The 20148-nt window shown below is 46.3% G+C and overlaps 1 protein-coding gene across 3 annotated transcripts in view; it reads right to left on the bottom strand.

The window, feature by feature from the left end:
- Positions 1–20148, bottom strand: part of CXXC4 (CXXC finger protein 4) — a 102294-nt gene that overhangs the window by 68884 nt on the left and 13262 nt on the right. The window contains exon 3 of one of the 3 annotated variants that reach the window (XM_065062847.1): positions 5731–12819. The exons of the other annotated variants lie outside the window; for them this stretch is intronic. Coding sequence (XP_064918919.1) covers positions 12775–12819 — 45 coding nt within the window. The 3' untranslated portion in view covers positions 5731–12774. Of the gene's footprint in view, positions 1–5730; positions 12820–20148 lie in introns of those variants that run through there. 3 annotated transcript variants of the gene reach the window in all.

The raw sequence follows: 20148 nt of genomic DNA, 5'->3' as shown, positions 1-20148 counted from the left end.
CAGTTAAATCGACTCACTAGAAGCTGGTGGCTGTAAGAGAAGACAAGCTGGTGTGGACCAGTCCCCCGGTGCTCTCTCTCTGCACTGCTCAGCACGGGTTGATGGTTCAACACCAGGAGTGGCTGGTGGCCCCTTCCCCTGGGCATAGGGACACAGGCACGCTGCTGGTGCCCCAAGGACCCGGGAAGGCAAAGGCAGAGGGGTGCTGGTCTGCAATGGCAGCCTGTGCAGAGACAGCAATACTTCTTTGGATCGATATATGGGCAATGAAGCTGGAGGTCAAGCCCATGGTATTTCAGAGCCCCAGGGTGCAGAAGAAGCACTGGCATGGGAGGCACTCACCACTCAGGAGCAGCTCTCCTTTACTGCTGCACAGCTTTGGGCTTTCCTTGCACCTTCTGGGGAAAGCAGCTGATGCTGCCTGGTGGAGGCTGAGGTCCTCTTTTCCACTCTGCCCCATGGAGTCCCCACCATGCCACTTGGACACCATTGCAGCTCCCCAAATTCCTCTTCTTGTGCCCTACCTAGATGCTGTGTAGACCTCTGTTGGTCAAGTAAGAGTCAAAGTAAAAACAGGGTTGAGATCTGGTTGTGGCAAGTGTTCATGAGAGCAGGAATGAAGGAAAAGAGCCTCAGAGCGTGGTGTCACACCATGGTTCTCCTGTGCCAGTCCCATAGCTGGAGCAGGACATCCCCGCAGGGCCTTTCCTGGACATGTGGCCATATCCCTCATGTCCCATCAGGCTTCCCAGCTGCTGGGAAGGGTTACAAGGAGCAACTTCAGCTCTCGAGGGGCCAGGCAAGTGCTGGGCTGGGATGCTTTCGACAAGGAAGGAGAGCAGAGCCAGGGCTGTGGGCAGAACCCAGAGCCCGGGTGAACCCACAGGGGTACAGCCATGAACCCAGCACCCCATGCTCACCTCCTCCATACACACCCAAGCAGAGCTTGCCAGGCTTTTTTCTGCTCCTGTTTCTTCTCCTCACAGTGCTACCACCCTCCTGTGATGAAGGGATGGGGGTCAGACCAACAGCACATTTCCTGGCATGGCAAGTGATGCTCACATGCATTTGGTTAGGGCTGCACTCAAGGGGTTTTTAGTACCTGATTACCCCCCAAAGCTGCTGAACCTTTATTTGTGGGGGTGCATGTCTTAAGCAGAGTTTCAGCACTCCTTCCCTGGATAAAGCATCCTCACCAAAAGCTGGACACCCCAGCAGCACTTGCCATCCTGACCCAAAGCTGGGCTCCCCATTAAAACCCTCCTGGGAGCGGCGCTTCCACAGGGTAGAGCCTCCCCGTCCAGGGGTGGCAGAAACCACGGGCACTGCTGGGCTGGAGTTGGGCTCCCCCGGCTTCTGGGCCTCTTGGGAGGCAAAGCAATTCATCTCAGCTCTTCTGGGCAAATCACTCCTGCGACTGCATAGCACGAGCCAGCCGTTCCGGCTGAACCCTGGCCACGTATTACCCTGGTGGTGAATCCCGCAGAGCCCTGGCAGCTCACCCCTGCTCCTGCAGCTCGCCCAGCGTCCCAGAAAGGATCTCCCAGGAGCTCTTACTGCAGCAAAGCTCTGTCCTGCAGAGAGGAGGCAGGATTTTACTTCCCCCCACTCCCCTTCATAAAAAATGATGAGCGCAGCTGCTGCAACACCTGCATTTACTCCAGTGGAGCAGCAAGCTGGGGGCACCAGCAGAAATACCCTGGGGGGGGATCCCTGCCTTGCTGCAATATTTGTGCGTGGGATTCTGGGGAGAGCAAGGCCAGATCGGATGGGATTGCTTGGCTGCACTAATCAGGGTCTGACTTTTTCTTGGTCTTTCCTCTTTTTCTCCACATTAGGAAATGAGGGTTATGGGGCCATTCAGTGGCAAGGTTGCGGGTGGGGAGAGGAAGAGGAGTGGAAGCAGAGCCAAACTGCATGGCATATCTTTTAAGAAGTAAGAAGTAGAACCAGAGTAACAAACCTAATCTCCAGACCGGCACTGCCAGCGTCTTTTCCTCTGCCTCCCCCAGCTCCCGGCAGAAGTTTCGGATGGGCCAGGTAGGGCATGGCCATGAACAGCCTGTCAACTGGTTTCCATGGCTGTTGGTGGCTCTGGTACCCAGCTCAGCTGCGGTTTATGGGAATAAAGCCATGGTGGCGTTAGGCACAGGCATGTCCCTGGTAGCATCAGATGGGGAGCAGCTTTGCTCCCTGGGACAGTCCTATCCAGCAAAAGAGGCAAAAGCACAAGTGGTATTGACAGTATTCAAGGGAAAGGTACTGGGAAAAGGGAATTCGAGACAAACATCTTGTTCTGAGCTTAAAAAGCAAATAAGAAGCATTTGACAGTGCAAGTTTCCCATTCGCATTTCCCACGGGTGCAGCTTGCTGCTCCCCAGCTGCCTCCTCCCTCGTCTGCAGACAGAAGTAGGGGAAAGCAAGCAATGCTCCGCATTTAGAGTAATCTAAGAAAAATGGCAAGCTGCCACAGCCGCCAAGATTGCTTTTGCACAGCTCTGTATTCCAGGCCGTGCCGCCTCCACGCATAGAGCCCGTGTTAAGGTCCACTGAGGCTTGGCACAGCTCAGCGCACCCACCGGCTGGGCACAAACGCTCGTCCAGCAGCAACCCAGCAGCACTGTGGCCAAACGCAGCATCCCTGGGTGTCGAAAACCACACAAGTTCTGCCTTCTGCATCTGCAGAGGGGCAGGAGCAGACCCCAGTTCTGCAGGTGTGGTAACAGCAGCAGAAGGCACTTGCACACAAAAAAAAAAACTTGAGGGAAGAGCAAGAAAAAACAACCCTCCCTATGGTACAACAGACACCGGGAACTCCAATGCCCATCTCATTTAAGCAGAGATATTTGAAGGAGCAACAGAAACCCAGAGGAGCAAGAACCACTGCACTATACATCCCATATCTTGTGCAGATTGCCACTGAGTTGGAGGGAAGGTGACACATTGCAGGGAGAACAACAACTTTAAAATAATAATTAATGAATTATTACTGACAATTGAAAAAAAAAAAATCCCAGTTCCTTATACAAATGAAACTTGGCTTCTGGAGTTTCTAGCAGTAATAAATATTTAAACACCTTCCTTGTTTTAACACAAAGCAGAAGAGAAATGCAGCGACTGCAGCAGGGAAGGTGATATGTCACAACAGCAGCGCGGAGCGTCGCATCCAAATGTGGCAGTGGCATTGCCATCGCCCCTGGCAGGTTTCTTTAAACCACCATCCTGGATGCAACCTGCCTCTGTGCTTGGTGTGCTGGGCAGGAAGCTGAGGAGCAGGGCTGTGGGCTCTTTTCAGACAAGCCAGAGGCAGAAACCATGTCGAAAGCCCATGTGGTGCACATGCAACGAGCATCTCGCCTGCCTGCTCCCTGGCTCATGATTTAGAAACCGCGGGGAGCTGTTTGGCCGGGGCTGCCACAGCGCTGGGGGCCACAGCCGCCGGCTTGGCTTGCCAACCAGCCGTGCTTTCCATCATACAAGCGGTGTTTAATGCTAAGGGGATGCCTAACCAAAAGGCGCTAAGCCACCCTGGCTGCCTCCAGCCTTGCTGGCAGAGAAGCAGCCTAGGTCTCCCCATGCCATGCAGAATTAATGCCCTTTTCACTCTCTCCGTTATTTGCAGTAAAGCCGGTGGCAACACCTGCATTTCACATCGCCTAAAGTGCCTATTACAAGGTCCCGTCTTCAGCGATTTGTAGCTTTATTCAGACCTTTAATGCTGTGGGCTGAAAGCTTCCAGGCAAGGCATCTGCCCTGAACTCGATGTCTGCCTGTGTGTTTTCAAAAGCCTAGCAAAACCAACGCAGCTGTTCCCAAGAAAATAATTAGGGAAAAAAAAAACAACTAGCTAGGGCCTGGCTTATTTTGATCTGTTTTGCAAAACCTTCAACTCTGGCAGGGGAAAGTTCAGGAGATGGCAGTGATGGATCAAGCACATGTCTTACTCTCTGCCCCTTAGGAATCCCCCTAGATTTGGTCACCACAAGCATTTTAGGGCAGAAGTAGCCTATGTATTCACTGCTACCACTGCAATCTGCATCGGCCTCCTGCCTGTGTGGGGATGTGAGGAGTTCAGCGTTGACTGTATCAGGACAATATCCATCATCGTTTCCCCATGGAAACTCCTGGCTCAGGCAGAAGAGCAGCAGCCCCAGAGCATCGCCACCTTCCCACCCTTGACACTTGCTGGGGCACCGCTCTGCACCCCAAGCGCTGCTCTACCTACCTGGCAGGTGCTCCAGCCTCCAGGAGCTCAGGTCTCCTTCCCGGGATATGAACCATGCAGAGGGGACCCGCCACGGCAGCTGCTGCCACTGCCTTCCTCTAGGGAAGGGAGGAGTTAATGGAAGGAAATACAGGGGAAAAAGAATAAAGACTGAGCAAATGAGGTTTTGTCCTGCCTGGCTTGAGGGAGCTGCAGTTTTCCCTGGCTTCTCTTCTTGTTTCAGCTGCTGCAATTCTAGCTTATATCCCTGGAGTAAGATGTGCTGGGTCACAACAGGGGAAAAAATGATCACCCAATAATCCTGCTCCATCTTTGCGGTGAGATTGCCTCGAGGTTATCCTCATCTTATAGAAATCACTCGTTCCAGGGTAACTGGGAAATGGAAGACAGACCCCTGCAAAGGTCGCGGGCTGGGACGGCTGTGCCTCGGCAGGGTCAGTGTGTCCAAGTGCCGGGTCCCATCCTGTCCAGCTGCACGGTCCAGTGATACCTGATCTCCCTGCTCGCGTCCAAGGCCTCAAAGTTGACAAAGCACTAGCCCTCCTTCTGCTACCAAATTCCTCTGTGCTTTTTGGTGAGATTAAGATCACGTGTGTGCCCTGAGCCTCCAGTGGCAGCTCGAACAATCTGAAAAATACAATTTTTATACATAGCGTTTGTCACATGCAACAGATTGACATAGGGAAAGGACGCTGACTTCTTTACATCACGGGACTACAGGCAGCTGTGTGCAGGCATGGCACCAGCCTACTTCTGGCCTCGCTGCCTTTCCCTGCAGAAATGCCATTCCATCCCAACAGTCTCCTTGAAGGGTTATCATTTAAAGGGTTACCAATTACTGCCAGCTTACTCATCTATTGAGATGCCTTAAACAGCCAGAACACGAGAATACCTATTCCTCCTGTTTATTACACTTACTCTCAGCACCTCCAAGCTGTTTGAGTTTGAACTAGCCGTCTAAGAGAGCAAAAAACCTCCACTGCTCACAGAGGCGCGTCTGGCCGGGCTCCTGGCGTGCATCGCGGGCCGGGAAGCGTCGGAGCCGGGGGCACGGGAGGATGCTGAGGGGTCACCTGCCCGCCCGCGCTGCGGCTGTCCCTGCCCTGACACACTGACTGCGAGCCAGCCGCACCGGAGGGAAACGCTCGGCTTAATTGGTCTCAGCTGGAAGCTGCTCTGTGCATGTCAGTGCGTTCAAGGCAGGAGGTCTACGGGAGAGAAGACACCGGAGTAACCAATTAAAGAAAAACCCCGATTCCCCTTCCCCCTCTCTCCCAGCGCTAAACGCTGAAAGCGTGTTTTATTTTCAACTAGGAGTGTTCCTCGCTGTGAATGAAATCAGCCCAAGAATAAGGTTTTGCTATTAGTATTTCCAGGTTTACTACTGATAGCACCTGCGGAGATAACAACAGAGACCTAGTTAAATCAAGTCGAGGTTTGCACCTTTACCTTCATTTCTTTTTTTTCTTAAAAACAAGAAAGAAGTGACACAAGGAAACTCTTCATCCAGTTCAAATCCAAGTTTATTAGCCTGTAAAAGTCTGTTTCCACACAGTAATCATAAGAAATGAATGAATGTTTATGGAGCGTAGCATAAAATATACCCAGTCAGCCATAGGTTGGAGTTTATGATTGCTCACAAAAATTAATCAGCAGATCACATGGCATTGCATCAAAAAGGCAAATCAGTCCTAGGAATGCAAACAATCAGGATAAAAAGGCAAAACAAGTTAGAGCAGAACATCAGAAAGCAATAATTAGTTCACAGTTCCTAATATGGGGGACAGATTTCTTTAGATCAGGTTATTTACCCACTAATTCTCCAAAACCAGGTTGAAAGACGGTTGCTATGATTTTGCATTAAACAGTACATTCTCAGTCAACGCATCAGCTGGTCAAATTCACTACCAATCTCTGGGTATGACTATTAAAATGTAGGCACATAAGACACTAGGTACACTCAACAGTTCAGCTACTTCTCCTGAAGCCTGGTGGCCTCAGACACTCACAGCTAGAAATCAGAAGTTAATGCAAGACATGAGGGTTGAGACGTTTTAGTCACTGTCTGGGTGTGTAAACCTTCTCTCTTAAAAGCCCTCCAGCGTGCTATCTGCTCCTCAGATCTGGGGAGGTTCACTTCTGGGCACAGCAAACCTGACCCAGATTCATGTATATACAGCAGGGGAAGGGGTTTAGGGCATCTGACACAAACTTGTGTGTGTCTCGCATGTGGTGGGGACGTCCCTCACTGGGTCCCGTTTGCTTTGGTGTTGATCTTCTGTAGGATTGTGTCGATTGCCAAGCTGAGCTATGAACTTTACTCACAAGCTACATCTGATGCAGCGAGCAGCCAAGTTAGCAGATCTGGGCAAGCAGCAGGAGTTTCTGACCTGGGCTAACTCTTCTGTCTCTCTTCCCAAAGGAAAATGTCTAGCCAAAGAGATGTATTTCTTCTAAAGTTTTGGTTTTTTCCTGAAGAAGCACAGAGGGCTAGTGGTATTAACTCTGTAAAGAGAGCAGGTTTAAAGGACTAAGGAAAGAAAGGTGTTTTCTTCTCAGATATAGAATGCTTATCCACATCATAAACCAAGCTGGGGAGAACCACACTGACTAATTAATCCGGGCTCTGGCTGACATCATGACACCCACAGATCTTTCTACAACAATTCTGCTGAGTTATCTCCTAGCAAAGATCCTTGACTCTGCAAGTCAAAGGGGCCTTATATAGGCCAATGAACCCACAGTGACAGCATCTTCTCTTATGGGGAAGCCACAATAGACTAAGTAGTAACTTCAAAGTTTATTGGGAAATAAGTCATTAAGGTTAATTTCTAAAAACCCTTTTTGAGGAAATGGGCAGTAGCATGACAAGCTATTTCTGTTTATTAAATTAAGAATAATGTGACAATCTTTAAATATCATTTGAAAGCTTAGAAGAACGATGGAAGTACTTGCCAAACATCGCAGCCTCTTTAGGCAGTCTAGATCCTCATCTTGCAAGATTACAATTTGCTACCTGTATTTCCTTCATTCTGCCTATCTCAGGCAAAACCACCTTTCCGAAGGATGCAGCTACCCAGCCAAGCGTGTCCATCGTAAAAACAAAACGGCAACTGGAAACAAAGCTATGGTGGGAGCAGATTCTGACGTCTTTGCTGATGCTGAACTGCACCTTTCTTTCCTCAGGTAGTTCCAGAGGTCTCCAAGTTTATTGTATGTTATTACCAAGAAGGTGTTTTTCTTACCTCTGTAGATTTTGGGGTGATCTATCCATGCTCACAGCACACTGGTGACTGAGTAGATCCTTACAGCAAAGTAAGGTAGGACTTATAACTAAGTCACCTATATAATATCCTCCAATTTCATGAACTATCTCGGAAAGCCCATGGGAATCTGGGGAGGACTAGAGCCTCTCAGAAGGCACATTGCCCCATATCACTATACCATTCATAATTTCAGACTTGTTCCTTTGAGAAATACAAGAGAGCACTGAAACGGCCAGTGGCAAAACCAAATTGAGTCCAATACAGCCTAGAATGGTGCTTCCACACAAAAAGGTGTTTTCCTGCCTCTTAACAGGCTCAGTAATGAGTCTGTCAGTTTTGGCTTTGTTGTCAGGGGTTTTTTAGATTTTTTTTTTTTTAATTAAAAAATAAAAGCTATAAAAAGCTAGAGGTAGTTTTAAACTGCAAGGTTCATATCTGGGGCGAGTATTTCTCTGGAGCTGAGGGACGTTTTTCATTCAGACTAGTATAAAACAATACTCGAGGGGAAGAAAAAGTTGAAAGAGAAAGCATTAAAGGAATAGGAACTCAGAGACCTCTTCCCGCTTCCAAATCGACCATCTCATGAAACGAGTGTATTTCCTCCCTGTGAATTCTATATTTAATCTGGAGAGATCACTGACTATGCCTGAGCAACTTGGCAGCCCTTTTCCTCCTCTTCAAACAGACCTCAAGGTTCACTCTTGGCATTGTCTAATGAGCGGTCTATGTCTCCTAAGAACGTATATCCTTACGGATTTTGATGAGAGCAGACAGGATCAGTGGAAAATCCACTTCTATTCCTTTCACTTTTGTTGCTTTCTTTAAAAAACAAAAGGATACGCTGAGGCTTCCCCCCGGAAAATCGGTTGGCATTGAAGGAATCTCACAGACCAAAGGACCTACCTCGTGTTTCAAACCCTTTCAAAATCCTGGTTTGGCACCTAAGAGCAGACATTCTGTTTATTATGGGAATATTCGCAGAAAAATGACGTTCTAAATTTCACCAAAATCAGGTGACGTGCACAGTCACAAATTTCCCTACCTATCTGAAGTTGCTTTAACGTTGGTAACTAGTATGGGGAAATAGAACGGCAAGAGGAAACCATTTCCTTTGCTATGTGTAGTTTATGAGGCAGGTAAAGAGCAGAACTTTGAACTGAGAAGCGGCAAAATAAAGAGGAAGATACTATTGCCATTCTCTCACAAACCCTATTCACAATCCCAAATATTCCAACAGCAACGGCACGATCTGATCTCAGGACTCCTGTTAGTTGCAAGAGTTACAAATGAGATTTCACTTTCGTATGCCTTTCCCTAACTGCTAATTTATCACATCGCCCTCACTAGTCCGCTCTTTATACAACAGAGGTCGGCATTAAAGGCTTGAAGGCTTTTCTGCAATCCGTCTAGCTCCTACTTCACTAACCTTTCCATAGCCTCAAAATCTCAACATAACATTCCTAGTCTTAGGAAGCTGGTACTTTTTTCTGCTATCTTAAACAAATCCAGAGCACAATGTTACCATCAGATATACAACTTACGGGGTTTCCATCGCCTGCCAATTGAGGAGGAGTGACTTTTGTGGCTACCATACCGTCACTTCATAAGCATTCATTCCCCTACACAAGACAGGTCAGCATTTGGACCTTCTCGCTCATTTTGAGGATTCTTTTTGAAAAGAGATTTTCTTTGTTTAAGATCCCACAAACAAAACCTGTTTATGGAAAAAGAGAGATATTTTGAATACTAAAGTCCTTTATTCAACAACACAGAAATATCACAAAAACAACTTTACTGGGCAAATTGCATGTTTTTATACAGTTTTGTACATGCCCCATAAGTGATTATTTTTTTCATAAATACACTGTTTTCCAAAACTGTTTTTTTTTTCCATAATTGCACAAGCATACATACACCTTACACAAATATCTATTAGAAAATTTAATAGATAACTGCACAGTTCAGAAAGAGGAGAACACTGTGAAAGGAGTACATTTCTGTGGCCCATGTTTCCGAAAAAAACTCTCTTAGTTCCCTGCAATTGTGAAAATGGAGTACTTTCTAACATAGGAGCTGTCTTTTCTTCACTAAGAATACAGTAGAGCTCAGCGTGAAACTGCCAAATTTAATAAAAACAAAATCTGAAACATTTAGCTGTTACATGAGAACCCACTGTTTGATATCACTATGCATCTAACCATGATCAAAGACCCACTACTGCTTTTTGCTGAATGCATTCGACCCTGAATGGTATGTTCATTTAGCTACTTTCTTTCTTCATTATTTGATTACAGATATAGCCCATTTAAAGACTTAATATTCTTTAACATTAATTGGAGGACTTACATACCAGGGGTTCTGTACAAAAGGGAGTATTTCCCCTCGTAGGGAGGGTCTGTTATTAATTGACAGAATGGGAACATGTGCCTCCCTTTCAGCCTCACCATTTTTCATAAGTTTATCTGGGGTATGCCAAAAATGCTTCCATTAGGCTTACTGCTCACACCTAGAAGACGGCAAAAGTACGTTCTGCTTTTTTTTCGTCGTGAGAATGAAAGACATAAAGGAATACAAATTCTCATACTTTAAAATGGGTTTGGACCTTGCGAAAAGCACAGATTTGGTAATTAGAACTTGACAATAATCCGATTGACAAATATGTGTATAAACAGGGTGGGGGGATAGGGCTGGGGTGGAGAGAGACAGGCCAGAAAAGGGATTTCCTTCTTCAAACATCACTAATTAAAATGCTCTATGCGCACTACATCATATAAATACTGTTCCAGCAAAATGTGATGGTGCAAAGGAACAACATCCGAAATGAAAACCATAAAGGTAAAGGAAAGAAAAACCAACTCTTGTTCATTTTCCATAATTAACAGGTTTGCTTGTTTAACAATTTTGGATTGACATGTAAAACACCACAATTACAATATACAGATCCATCAGTTCTTTAAAACAAAACGACAAAACAAAAAAGAAACCACATCAAGACATGCAACATTAGGGTATTAGACAGTTAAGTACATTGCTATGAATATCTTTGTACACCTAATGTAGCCTGAACTCAATTTTGTCTCTGCTACTGCAAGAGCAATCACCATTTTCCAAAAAATCAAGGCAAGCCTACCAGCCAGATGTGCAAATAAGGCTTCAGTTTGGTAGAGAAGACCTTACAGAACTTGTATTGGTCTAGTGGTCAGTAACAGAGGCCCTAACCAAAATGTCTCCAACGCAAAATAAAATCCATACACAGCTGCCATATGAACAGAGGTAAAGCTCATTGAATGGGCATTGTATGAGTATTCGACTGAGGACCTCTTACAAACCGTAAGAGGGGCAGCACGATAGAAGCGTTTCAAGTGTGACGTTCCACCTCTGAAGCCGTGTACGTGATGTTGTACAGCGCAAAGACGTAGACACATACACGGACCCTACGTTGAGGACACAGGTGTGGGCCCAGCCTGCCCACGCTCCTCCAGTCACCCCAGCTCCCCAGCTCTGCCCGGCCCCGCTGACACACACGTGTGGCCTCAGGAGGTTGTTCCTCCTCCAGCCCTTCACTTTCTGGGCCTTTCCCAACACCCACAAGTCCTGTGAGCAAACACCCCCACCAAAACCAGCGTGTCCCCTGCCTGCACCGTTCCCGCACCATCCCCAGCATCCCCTGCGCTTCAACAAGTGAGCGTGAGACCAGGGGCCAAAGGCTGAAAACTGAGAAAGTGTTGAAGCAATAGGAGATTCGTACATGCTGTGCATCAATAAATGGTTATTTCCATGCCCAGCACCTTGTCTGTGAAACTACTGGTAGTCCTATCTTGTATAAAATGATAAATCTATCAAAAATATGGCACAACAGCATCTGCTTACTTTGATGGGATGGCCTTCTCACTCATGAGGGGTATGATGAAGCCAAGCAATAAAAAAATGATGATCAACTGATAATAAGTATCCCTGTGTTCAGTATCCTCCATATTTTTACAACATGTGAGTTACAGCTCTCCATGTGCTGCCTTTTAGAGGAGAAATGTCTTCCTCCGCGCAGCTGGAGCAACAAGAACAGCAAATCATTCTTCTGGGGCCCAAGGGACCAGCCATTCAGCAAAGCCGAGATCAGTGGACCAAGAAATGTGTGGGGAAAAGCGGCCCTTCTTTTAAACATCTTTTTTTTTAGAAAAGTTTATTTTTATACTGCAAAAATATCTGGGTTCTCAAATGAACACCCAAACCAGTCCAACTGTCAAAACTCACTTAAGTGTGAAGAGCTCCATTAGGACCAAAAATATGGCATTCCACTCTATAAAATATTTACTCAGTTGCTGAAAACATTACATAAGAACTCATAGGTGAAGGGTAATTAGGCTGAGTCACCATTTTTCTAAGGTCTCGTACTCACTTTGTTTTGCATCCTAGAACCACCTTTATACAGATGACTGGTTTTGCACGTCCGCCTATGCTGGGAACCCCACCTCAGAGCACAGTGGAAAGCGAGTCAGACACCAGACATCATTTTTGGAGAGATATCCCTCTGTAAAGCTCCTTTGGAAGCAATGCAAGTGCACAAACCACTACTCTAATATAGTGCTTGAAGGATTAATTTTAAATGTTATGTCTTCCTCTCTTACACCACCACAATGGAAGTTAATTGCTAGATGCATCGCAATCTTTTTATCTTGGAAAACTTGGCATCAAGTCTCTATGGAAGGATGCATGGTAAAACAGTGCTGCTGTTGCTGCTGCTGCTAAACAACTAGCAAAATAATAGTTAAAGCTAGAATTTATTGCTCCGGATTTAACTCGCAGAACCACACCGTTGTGTACAAACCGTTAATCTCCATAGATGCTCAGACATGATTGTCTCCTTGTGTCTAAACACACAAAATACAAGCGGCTATCTGTACAGTTTACAGTACTGAAACACATATATTTGAAAATGAAGTATAGATATGTTACTTTTCAAAGATACATGACTTTATAGCAGGGGTTTACCCAAACTTCTTTTTTTTGTTGTTTTTTTTTTTTTTACAGCCACTTTAAAAATAGACAACAACTTCACTAGTATAGCTAAGTTACATCAAAGAAAGAATAGTGTACTGAATGTGAAGAAGCTGGCCAATTCCCCAGGCTCCCAGATTTTTGTCTTTTGCTTTTGAGGAAACCCCTATACATAAATGAAAATAGTGTCTGAGTATATTCTTCAATGGTGGACTAAGCAGTTTCTTAAAACAAGACTTTAGCTTGCCATTCACTTCGGACTGCCTTGAAAATAAGATACACTACTGCTTAAAAGAACCATCGGAATGCTTCAGCGCTGGGAACAGGTGTTCTCTAAAAAAAAAGCAAGAAAACAAGTTAAGCTTTCTTTTGCGGCATTGGCATACTTGAGTTCTTCTAGTTGTTCTTTTCCTTTACATTTTAGGCATACTTTCAGTTATCTAGGAACAACACGATGCCTCACATTGCTTGACAATTAATAGAAACATCCTTTCTCCAAACACACACCATTTTAGGATCACACGCGATACATCGTACTCAGTATATAACACACCTAATATTCCGTCTTCTCCTTAGTTAGTTAAACAAGGTAGTCATGGAAATGTAAACATTGCTAGAAAATAAACCTCTTGGAAAACAGACAGTGCTTTTAGAATAACCACACAGCTTTACAATGGTTTCTGCCTGTGTCTTGGTAGAGTGGACGTAAAGTTATGGCTTGGTGGGAGTGTAGGTTAGACGTGCTTTGGCAAGAACACTTCTCTTGACAGGGGAATAACGAAGGTATTGCTCTGTCATTCGGAAAGCGTGCTGCGTCTACAGATGCCTTGGGAGCACGGGGTGGCATTTCCAAACCTCAGGCTGGTCCCCTCATTCCACGTTTAGGTTGCAATGCAGAAAGCACTTAAGCACATCCTTGACTTCATTTCAGTGAGAGAAACGTCCTACCGACTTGGGGGGCTGCCCTCGTACTTTCTTTTGCACACATGCTGGACCTTGGCTTACATAGAATCAGTCTACCTCCCTCCTTCCCCCACCTGTTGTCCCCCGAAAATGATATCCTCTTGCATTTAGGTGTCTCCACACACGCTTGAGTACAGGCAAATTCCCATCATGGCTTTAAAATGCAACACACGTGAGAGAAGGAGGCGCTGGGCCTGCACGGGTTGTGTCATTCCTGTGAGGCCTGTCTTGCCCTCAATTTCCTTCAAAGTCAAAAGATGATGAAAGTGCCCTTGAAGCCCTGAATCTAGACCCACACGTCTCTGCTCCAGGGCTAATGACTATGGGCCAACCAGGGAGGTGAGAACAAACCCTGGGGTGACTTTTTGTTAGTCAGTCCCAGATCCCTCCCAATACTTGTTTCATTAAGAACTGCTCACAAATAGCAGCATCACGTCCAATGAAACGCCCCTAAAAGCAAAACTTGTAAAAACTGCAAATATATACTTGTAATGAAAGAGCGCGCACTGATTTTGCTCATGTCATATATAAATACCACGTCTCTTTTTGAAGGAATTCTTTCATTTTTCCTTCAGGGAGTACCTTTAAAGTATCTTCCTAGATTTTTCCACCAAAATCCAATAACCTATGGACCCTACAGCACACAGTGTGCATTGTACTTGACAACAGAATATTTCTTGCTGAATTCCACGGAACTGCTCATTAGTACAGCAAGTATTTTTTTGTTGAAAAATTAGCCCATTTTGTGATAGTCAGACTCAAGCAGCACACGGCTCCTCTTATTGTAAAAGCCACATGAAAGGGGAGCTCTTATTGTTATGTTTATCACTCATGCCCATGGAAATACTAGAGGTAAAAATAATTCTGCTGTGTCACCAGAATTCCAACCCGTGTTCAATTCAATACCCACTCGCCCTCCACAAACGTTAGGCTTTAATAAATCATCTGAAAACTAACTTCGAAAGACAATGAGCTGGTCAGTATGAGTTTTCTTTGTGTCGCTGGTCCAAAAGTAGGAATCGCCCAGAACCATCTTTACCAGTCGCTGTGTGGCCCCGTCAGGTGTGTTTGGCGTCAGCACAAGCGGTGACAAAGCACAGCAGCCCCCCTCCCCAGGTACGCCGTGGAGAGCTAACGCGATTGCCAGCCCATCCGCACCACTCTGCGTGGGCTGTAAGATGGCTGCTCAGAGCGAGGTGCACAGATTTATAATTCATAAAGAGGCTGATGGCAGAAGAGGCTGGAGTTTAGAATGACAGGAAACAATCGTACGACTAAACTGACCTCAAAAGAACAGCCAGGCATGCGGACGTATTAAACTCAATACCTGAAAACTAAACATAATGCTTTGCTGTAGGTCCACCTCCCTAAACACAAAACCACAGCCAGACAGAGAGATTTAAAGACATAGTGACTGAGATGGCCTTTATTTATTTTCTTGCAGCATCAGGTTGAGTTACTGTCAGACGTTGTCATATCAGCTGGAAGTAAAGGTGCAATGTCTGATTAAAAGGTCATTCAGACCTTTAAATACATGGAATAATATTTTTGAAGGGCAAAGCTGTGGTTTAATATGTGTGCTTTTGAAAAACTACAAGATAAGGAATTTTGCATCCGCGTACCAACTTCTAATTAAAGATATACATTTGCAGTTAAATATCCATTGTGCTAACCCCTGATTTGGGAATGAATTGTTAATCCATGGTTAAACAAAAAGGAAAGCTTCTAAAATTGAATAGGTGGATCGAGCTAAATCTAAACCAATTTATGCGATGAAATCCATAGATTTTACTGCTCCAAGAACCAAGCTTATTCCCAGACAAAAACAGACCCTTCAGCCCATTTAGCAGTTCAGCACACCAACGTATAAGCTTAAGTGCAATGACCATCTACCACCCAGCTGCACAAATCCAGGAGTCCCAGCTGGGGAATCAAACTCCCCGACAAGATTACAGCGCATTTCTGGATCTCTGTGCTGCTGGCGGGGAATCGTTATCCTGAGTGACAGGGAAGACAGATCCCCCTGGAAGCCCGAGCAGGGGTGGTGAGGAGCAGAACCAGAGCCGATCAGCGTGGTTCTGCTGTAAAAGCCTTCACTGCTCATGCCGGTGCAAATGCTGACAAACAGCAGGCTCACTCCCAGGAGGATGCTCAGAAACCCGCAGCCCCGGTTTCTTCTTCGGCAGGTAATGCCATAAAGTGTGGTGCTCAAGAGAATCTATCTCTGCACAAACTCGGGATGAAATGACCTCCACACTTTCAAATTCTCTTTTCTGTTCCCTTCTTGCCAGCTTTCACTGCAAAAGAAGTAGCTCAAACATTTGAAATTATAACTGTTGCCTTGAAAAATCAGGTTCATGTAGGGAACCAAGCACGCTACATTTTTGGAGGAGGAGGTAAAAGAGGCAACTGAAAGGAACAGAAGAGTGAAAATCACTTCAGTTAAGCAGCAATGAAAAAATGATACCGATATATCTGTTCTGGTTGCCCCACGCAGACATGTAAAAGCAGAGCCTTGCCACACGTGCGTGCGTGCACACACTGCACAAACTCGGGACGAAAACAACATGCTGGCAGGGGCTACAAATTCCTCACCAGAGACTCCGTTTTGACAGCTGAGCTTCGTATTTTCACAGCAAAAGCATTCATTAAAGAATAACGTCTCCCACAGGCCCCCAGGGTGACGGACCGACTGACGGAGCCCACGGGGCCAGGCTCACCCAAAGGCCGCCTGCTTGCCCAGCCCAGCCCTTGGCCATCTCATGTCTACAAAACCTGCCAGAGACGCCCTTCTCCTCGGCTCTCTGAGTCTCACAGCCACCTGAAAGATTTGGTATGGAGATGGGGGATCAGGAAAACTGGCCACTCCTGCTCAGGATGCTGTTGCTTGGGCTACAGCCCAAATTCACACCTGCATGACCAGGACTCGCTGTAAGTTATCTGTATTATTATTTTCTGCAAGGCTAGGGAATCACTTAGGTTGAGGTGAACCACATTCAGAAATAAAATACAATAATAAAGCATATCAGGGCATTACACAATTATGACCTAATACTTTACTGATGTTAAAAATGTTGCATTATGTAAGAATGCTTTGATGTTTGATCCGTGAGCAAAAATCCCACTCTCATTGATGTAAACTCCCATGGCTACAGCAAATTACTGGCCAGATGTGGCACTCCTTATTCCTCCTGAGGAGTCCTGGCTGAAATGATCCAGCTCAACAGGGGCCCTTTGGGAAAGTATGAGCAGCTGAGGTATGTTCAACAAGATCTGGGCTACCTGACCATCTTTACAAAGACCTACATAACCACAGAAATAGACAGCAGTGAAGGAACTTTGTCCTTAATGCATCTCATATTCACATGGCAAGACAAATGAAACTGGTGGATGTTCCTGTATTTCCCAAAAGAAAGGCCAGTGGATGTATAGCACGAAATTTGGCCCACTAAGTTATATAAATATATATGTCTGTATGTATATCTTGATAAACACATATGTGTACACATATAGATACATTATCAGAGACAGAGAAATCTGGTGCTCCACGGTGGCCAGAAAGTTCAGGTGGCCCCGTGTGAAGTGCAATTTGTATCAATCAGTAGCCCAGCAAACACCAGCCACCACTGGCCACACACCAGTGCCAAATGCTTTCCTCACACCTGTGCAAACCTGGGCTACACACCTTACCGGTGCCACAAAACTCACACGACTGCCAGCGAGAGAGCAAACTGGCCTTTTCTCCATGTCACACCTTGTACTTCCAGTGCCACCAGCTAATTTAGGTGTCAGCTTGATCACACTGGAAATGACATCAAATACACACACAGTGTTGCTAACACATAAACAGTACAGAATCTTGTGCAAATCCATGTGCTCCAAAACTCACATTCTACCCCCACTAGTGAACACGGTCTGGACAGCATCTCCCCTCCTTACATGCCTAAATACCGAGCCACCCGGAGAGGAAAACAGCCTTTGAAAGTATCTATGGCCCACTTTGTTCCGCTCATAAATATACATTACCTACAGCAACGACTTTGGGGAAAACCTCCCGATGCTCAGATTCAGCTCACACAAGAGTCTCCTTGAATGCATTTCTTCAGACAAGGAGGCTTGGGGGCAAGAAAGCGGTGTGTGAATCGCACGGAAGAAAGGAGGGAAGGAGAAGGGAAAGGGAAAGGGAAAGGGAAAGGGAAAGGGAAAGGGAAAGGGAAAGGGAAAGGGAAAGGGAAAGGGAAAGGGAAAGGGAAAGGGAAAGAAAGGCAGAGCCAGCACAGGGCATGTTTCTCCCAGTCGCTCTGCTCCTTGCCCTGGAGGGACTCCCGAGTGTCCCACGGTGCTGACACCAAGGGGGTGGCTGCTGGGGGAGAGGGACACACCAGCTTTGGACAAGGTGTAAAACAGTCCATGAATCTGCCGCTCCCCACAGCTGCCAAAATCCCCAGCTGCCCACTGACGCTGCGCTCCTGCTCGCTGTACGTGTTATCAGGCGCTAACAGATGTCCTCTAATAACGAGCTTATTATTGGACTTAGCAGATAAAACGGGACACGTACGCCGGGTCAGAAGCTCGGTGGTGAGTCTGCTTCCACAGCCCACCTTAAAATATCTCTCCCCATACCTGAGCTATAGGCCTGTCTCCCTTCATACCAAGGATGAGATTTAATATTTATTTTAAAAGTCAGCTTTATTTGCTCTGAGAGGACACGCATCTGCGTGCTGGCAGTTATTTTTCCACTTGCGCTGCATATCTCTCAGGCCATATTTGAGACAAACCAGATTTAGAACACACCAGATTAGGAAACTCATTTGACTTTCTCTGCTGCCAGCTCCACCAAGTGAAAAGTAAACCTCTGCCATGGGACACTGCAAAGAGAAATTAAAAAAACATGTACTCCTAACTCGGGGTCATGCTTTGAAAACCCAGCTCCTCTCCAACAGCTCGCTCAGAGGTAACGTCTGGAGATCCTGGTGGGGCTATCTGGAGAATAAAGGGTTTGTGTCCATGGTCATAGGGGAGTTAGAGACCTGTCACTGTAGGGATGGATCCTGCCACCTAGACTCAGCATCAGCAGCAGGCAGTAGCTTCCCAACTAAATCAATAGGATTAGTTTGAGGAGTAATGTGTTTCTCCACAGGAGAAAGAACAAGCAAACATGCTCCCCATTTACATTCAGTACACACCACAGTTTATTTTATATATTAATTTTTTTTCACTTTATATATGATATTAGATTTGGGGAATGGGTAAACAATTTCACTTTTTTCATCTGAAAAAATGCATAACACCATTGGGGAAAACAGATGGCAAATACAGGATCAGGAATCATAAGGAATCCAGACTAATGCTGTCAAAGAAAAACAGCTCGGTCCCAGGAAATGTTAGTGATGGAACCCTTCTCCATGCCAGCGAGCACCTACAGCTAAGACCAGCCACGCTACCTTTCAGAGGGGCAGCTCGAGCCACTAAAGCATTGCTTGCACCATGGCCGGAAAGCACAAGTATCACTCCAGGATGCAGGCAGAGCCTTGAAAAGGAACATCACTCCAGGATGCAGGCAAAGCCTTGGAAAGGAACATCACTCCAGGATGCAGGCAGAGCCCTGGAAAGGAATATCACTCCAGGATGCAGGCAGAGCCTTGGAAAGGAACATCACTCCAGGATGCAGGCAGAGCCTTGGAAAGGAACATCACTCCAGGATGCAGGCAGAGCCCTGGATAGGAACATCACTCCAGGATGCAGGCAGAGCCCTGGAAAGGAACACATCTCCTCTCCCCATCCTTCCCCGGCTGAGAACAACTGGCTGCAGTCGCCTTCCAGCACGCTCCCTCCCTTGTGCCAGCGCAGCCCTTTTGGCCAGCGAGCTGATGGACGGAGCCAAGTCTCCACCTCTGCCGTCCCACTCACTCCCCAGGGGAGCAGCCGGTTTGGCCGACGGCTTCCCCGTGCCTGGCACCCCGCGTGCGGGGCTGGCAGCGGCGGGCAAGCGGGGCCGGGGCCAGCTGGCCATGCTGCGGCCTCGGACGGGGGTTCCTAAAGGCTTCTGGCAAAGGCAGCAGGGAAGACATCGGAGGTTTGGGTTTTCAGGTCAGGGCTCTCTCATATCTCACTGCCAAAGGGATTCACGTTTCTTTCCCTATTTCTACAGTTCCTTCATTTTTTCAGCTATCCTTGCACTTGGGAATGGAGCTTCTAAGCCTGCTAGAGTTTGTTCAACTTATGTGGCTACTTTGCCTTTGTTTTTTAAATCTATTCTTTGCATTCCATCAGCATCTGAAGGCCGCAGGTAAGATGAGGGATTGTTTCTGTTGGTTATAGATGTCTGGCCTCCCAACCAGTAGGTCTGCTCTGTCTCCTGCTTTTTCTGGGATGGAGAGGGGCTGGCACAAGCTCCAATACAGTGTTACTTGAGAGCCAAGACTGATGCTAAGCAGGTCAGAAAAGCTGTCACTCAGTGCTCCCATACTGACTGTGGGAATTAGGATCAAACAGCCAAAAGTTTTATTAGCATAAAGCACAAATCTCTGTTACTAGGAAAAGTTTTATAGATAAATTCTTGGCTACAGGTTTGTTACCACCATGCAACATAAAAGCCAAGACCTTACAATGCAAGAGACGCTAAAAATGAAATATCCACACCACTGCTCAGCTTCTGCTTTTGCCTAGGACCTGCCTGGTTACTTCTGCTGCTTCTCC

The sequence above is a fragment of the Columba livia genome, chromosome 4, assembly GCF_036013475.1.
Source record: "Columba livia isolate bColLiv1 breed racing homer chromosome 4, bColLiv1.pat.W.v2, whole genome shotgun sequence".
In the NCBI taxonomy this organism is placed as follows: domain Eukaryota; kingdom Metazoa; phylum Chordata; class Aves; order Columbiformes; family Columbidae; genus Columba; species Columba livia.
The sequence above is the reverse complement of the archived record's forward strand: the minus strand, read 5'-3'. Positions and strand labels throughout refer to the sequence as shown.